This window comes from Alexandromys fortis, unplaced genomic scaffold (assembly GCF_014885135.2).
Source record: "Alexandromys fortis isolate MF-2015 unplaced genomic scaffold, M_Fortis_MF-2015_v1.1 scaffold_31, whole genome shotgun sequence".
In the NCBI taxonomy this organism is placed as follows: Eukaryota; Metazoa; Chordata; class Mammalia; order Rodentia; family Cricetidae; genus Alexandromys; species Alexandromys fortis.
In genome coordinates, this window is record NW_026067974.1 from 14772397 (window position 1) to 14777556 (window position 5160).

General features: G+C 44.0%; 1 protein-coding gene across 4 annotated transcripts in view; it reads right to left on the reverse strand.

The window, feature by feature from the left end:
• Positions 1-3196: 3196 nt before the first annotated feature.
• Positions 3197-5160, reverse strand: part of Gjc1 (gap junction protein gamma 1) — a 22996-nt gene continuing 21032 nt past the window's right edge. For all 4 annotated transcript variants that reach the window (XM_050156568.1, XM_050156567.1, XM_050156570.1 and 1 more), the window contains exon 3: positions 3197-4813. In XM_050156568.1, the coding sequence (XP_050012525.1) occupies positions 3603-4793 (1191 nt within the window). In that variant the 5' untranslated portion in view covers positions 4794-4813 and the 3' untranslated portion in view covers positions 3197-3602. The remainder of the gene's footprint in view (positions 4814-5160) is intronic.

Sequence of the window (5160 nt, forward strand, 5' to 3'; positions counted from 1 at the left end):
ATCAGACTGCTTGCTGACAGCTGATTTTACATTTATTTTTTTAAAGATTATTTTTCATGTACACAGTGTTCTGCCTCCGCGTGCCCCTGCAGGCCAGGAGAGGGCACCAGACCTCACTGCAGATGGTTGTGAGCCACCACGTGGTTGCTGAGAATTGAACTCAGGACCTCTGGAAGAACAGCCAGTGCTCTTCTGAGCCATCTCTCCAGCCCCAACATTTAACTGAGCTTCTCAATTTCTTCCTATGAATAATAGTTAAGATGCTTAATAATGGGATTCCCGTCATTTAAAGAGAAAGGCACAGCCAGCTGTGGTGGCACAGGTCTTTATTCCTGCTCCTCTAAAGATGGTTATGTCAAACCCTTAAATGTGAGCACTGTTTTAGAAAGCCAAATGGGTATTTTGGCACTGGGAGCAAACCCAGGCACACTCAAAGGTGCTGCCACTGATCTTAACACACCCTCCAATGTTTACTTTTATCTAGAGTAAATAATTTTATAGGTAAGAAAAACAAAATTATTAAAACAGTATTTCAGCTGAAATAAATACTTGTGGCTTTAAGTTAACACGTACAGCCATCATGATGGTGTACACCTGTAATCCGAGCTTTTGAGAGGCTGAGGCACGACTGGCTGTCATGAGGCCAGTCAGGACTACATGGTAAGACCCTGTCTCAAAAATGAAAACAGGGTGGGGGCAGGTGACAGGAAGGGAATGAGAGAAGGAAACAAAGTAGGCAAAAGTAAATTATAACCAAAGACATGAGCAAAAAAACAGTTACTTTAGGGGCAGATGGTATCTCATCCACCCTCCTACCTGTACTAACAAATTCAAGCCTGCTTTTGGTTTTTATTTTTCAAAAGAGGGTTTTCTCTGACTGTGGCCCTAGCTGTAGTGGAACTTGTTCTGTGGACCAGGCTGGACTCAAACTCAAGAGATCCACCTGCCTCTGCCTTCTGGGATTAAAGGCATGCGCCACCACCTCCTGCTCTCTATATACCTCTTCTGACCACAGGCTTTCGGCAGACCAAGTGTGAGCACACATCTCAGTGTTGTAGTCAGCGAGGCAAACGAGGTCATCAGGACTTCCACCCTGATGCTGCCATTTGCTAAGTTTACAGATTCTCACCAGGTTAAGCTAGACACTGGCAGGATCGTTTCATTCTTTTTCTAAAGCATGATTTCTTCTTTAAATCATTTATTTATTTTCAAAGGCGTATTCATTATTACTTTATGTGTACAAGTACTTTGCCTGCATGCACGCAGTGACTGCAGAGACTAAAAGGTGTCAACAGGTCCCCTAGAGCTGAAATTACAAGGAGCTGTGAGCTGCCATGTGGATGCTGGGCTTTAAAGCCACCCTCTGGAAGGGCAGCCAGTGCACTTCACTGTTCCAGCCCCACGTTTTTCTTAATGTGGGTCCATAGAATATCATGAGGGGAAAACGTTGTACTTTGGAAACATCTATGTTCAAAAGCCGGAAGAAATACACTAAAAAGGCAACGGGAGTTGGAAGTCCTTGTCATGACTAAAACTTTAACGAGAGGTTAAAAATAAACTTCACAGTGGATGCACAAGGCAACCCAGAGGAACTTTCTGTAGACTTTTGAGAAGCTGAAGAATTAGCTAGACAGAAAAGATAAGATTCTCATCATAACGGGTCAAGATGCAGCACCGGGGGCACTGTTAGGAGCCAGTGGACGCTCCTGGCACCAAGTGCCTTTGCCTGGTTCTTTCTGGCATTTCTGCTTGACTCCTTCCCTCATCACCACGCTCTTCTGCCTTAGGCTCTGGGTAGATGCTGGGAGTGTGTGGACATTTCTGTCCTTCAGTTAAGAGATCTGCTGAGTGCACTAGCAGTTCAACAACTGGGTTATCTTACTAGATTTCAGTGGATAAATCTTGCCTGTCTTATTAGTATGCATTTCCCTATTAATGAACTGGCTTGGAAGGACTATACATCTATTAATTGCTCATAGTATATAAAAATATACTGCTTTCTGAAAAGTCCCCTTTTACCTGTTAAAGGTTAGTGATGATGGGGATCTACTCTTAGGTAGTTTAAAGATGCTTGGGAAAGCAAATGCAAGGGACAGGCAGCAGCAAAGGCAAGCGAGCACATGCTACACACAGTACTGTCCCGTGCCCTAAATAACAGAGGATTAGCATTTCAAACTTAAGAGACAGAATTTCAAAATGAGAGGTGGCTCGCAGAAACTTTCTATTAGAAAGAGCAACGCTCGCTGCTGGACCAAAGCTCTGCTTACCTTACCCAACTGTGTGCAAAGCCTCGGCACCTGGAGACAAAGCGGGAGTGTGACAAGGAGGGACAGCTCTCCAATGTGGTGCAAGACTCCAGATGGCAAAACACTGCAAATAACTACTTTTATAAACATTAGTGCTTGCTATTAACCAATACATATGCTAACAGCGAATAAATACTCAACTCAGCTTGAACAACGGCCACTCAGACAGAAACGCACATTGGCAGACATGGGTGAACCATACACATTTCACACCAAAGTATTAAAATAAAATATTTGGATTTAGGCCTTTTGCCATTTTCAGTGCAAGTAGCTTTGAGTATTCTTAATCAAAGAGATAATTTTTGTTTCTATTTCTAATGATGTATACACACACACACACACACACACACACACACACACACACAAAGAATATTCCTGACCAGCTCCCTCAGAAGCCAGAGAGCTGGTTTCTGCAGGCTCAAGGCCAGTGTCATTCTCCAGGCAGGCCTTTGCCGACCTCACACCACTGCCACTTGACCAGGAACATCTTTGCTTAGCAGTGACTGTAAGTCAGACACGCCCTCAGAGCATACAGCAGCCACGCTGGTTAGAAAGACAGAAGCCAGTCACGCCATCAAAGCATACAGCAGCCATGCGGAATGTTTAAACCTGTAGCAAATGATTTACTTCCTTTAGAAACATTTTCCAAGAATGGCTACAACTCTGGTCACAGGAAGGAGATTCCAAGATCTCTCTCTCTCAGGTAGAAGAGCTGAACCCTCTTCCTAATAGGGATCTTCTTCCAAAGACTTGAAAACTGGTATTTCTCCCTCACTTTCCCTTATGTCTTAAATCTTTCCCGAAACACGAGGCACTTTAAGTGTACCATCTACTACAGCTCTAATCACAAGGTAACACTAGATAAACAAAAGAATCACAGTAGCTTTTAACAGGCATTATTTACAACGATTTTTTTCTTTAATATAAAAAAGTATAACTACAGCAGTCCAATGTACAAATACAAAAAAAGTTATCATACTAAAAAAAAAGTACCATAATACTGTACATACAAAAATTGTTCAACAGAATGATTTAAATATATCTGTTCTTCTCTGGATCTGGAAGACACAACATAAAGTTCTGCACTGTATTACTGCTGAAAACCTGTGCCTGGGAACACTGTGTTTCCCTTCCCACTCATCCCAGCTCCACCTTCAGAGTCCCTGAGTTGGGATCATGAGCCAACAGCATCCCTGAAGATAACCAGAGCCAAATGTTTACTCAATGGAAGTCATTATTCAGCGAGTCGCTGCTTACCATAAACTATGAAAATTCGAATTGTAAGCCCAACCAAGATTAAATCCAGACGGAGGTCTTCCCATCCCCTGATTTGCTACTAATACTGCTTTTGTTGGACCCAGATTTGGACCCCACTTTGGCCTTCTTTTCCCGAGGACCATGGGGGTTGTTTTGGTGATGGTAGGCCTGGATTGCGAGATCCAAGCGTTCCTGAGCCATCCTGATCTCCCGCTGCAGAGTCTCCAGATCAGCCGGGAGGTGCTCCTCATGGCTGCCGTACTGCTGCTCCTGGGCGATATTGGCTTTGTTTTGCTTGTAGGCAATCTTAGCATTGGACAACTCGGTGTATTGGATTTGATCTGGTTTGACAGCAATGTTATAGCCAGGGGGAGCAGATGGTGTATTCCAAGTGAAAGGATAATTATAAGCACCCGGGTCGTCAAGCTCCCTCCTTTTACTGTTTAGTGAGTCTCGAATGGTCCCAAACCCTAAATGAAGCATCTCCCAAATGTTAAGCAATAGGCAAAGTCCTGTGACACCATACATTATCAGGAGGAAGATGGTCTTTTCAGTGGGTCTAGAAATAAAGCAGTCTATCTTATGAGGACAAGGAAGTCTGCTGCACACATAAAATGGGTGGACTTGAAAACCATACAGGAAGTACTGTCCTATTAGAAAGCCCACCTCAAACACAGTCCTGGCCAGCAGCTGCAGCACATAGATTTTCATGAGCCCATCCTCCCGGATCCGCCGCCGTCCATCATGCTTAGGTTTTGGCTGGCTCTGCTCTTTATTTTCTTTTTCGCTTTCTAACTCCATTTCTGGGTACATCATAGGATCCTCTTCGTGGTCTTCCTCTGTCTCTTCTAGAGCCCGGTGCTGTTTCCAACGCATGGCATAGGGTTTGCTCCGAGCTGCCTTCTTGTCTGCTTCTCCATGCTCCATCTTGGCAATCTTATGAATGGCATACCCCAGGTACATCACAGAGGGAGTTGCCACCAGGATGATCTGGAACACCCAGAAGCGCACGTGGGAGAGCGGTGCGAAGGCGTCATAGCAGACGTTCTCACAACCTGGCTGCTCTGTGTTGCACACAAATTTGCTTTGCTCATCATAGTAGATGGACTCTCCTCCCACTGCAGTTAGGACAATTCGAAAGACAATGAGCACAGTGAGCCAGATCTTCCCAACAAATGTTGAATGGTTGTGGATCTCCTCTAGCAGGCGAGTCAGGAAGCTCCAACTCATGGTGATGGAATTGGTTTGCCCTGGTATGTGAAAAAGTACCAAGTGAATCAACAAATGCTAAAAATAGTTTTCTATTTTTGGTGCCCTGCCCCAACAAACAATCAAACCTTGACAATGTAAATTTTAATTCATAGTATTTCTAGGGACTTTGCAACCCCAAAATGTAGCTCACTTCAAGACTCCCGGCAGAACAGACGTTAGAATAGTCACACCCAACTCCAACAGCTTTAGGAGAGACAGCACACCTTACTCCATGTCTGAACACAGAGGGTCTTGTTTGCTTTCCTTCTTTATTGAGATTTCTCAGATGTAGGACACTGTATTTTTTGCATATATTAGTGTGTTATGGGACATCTAGACATTGTGT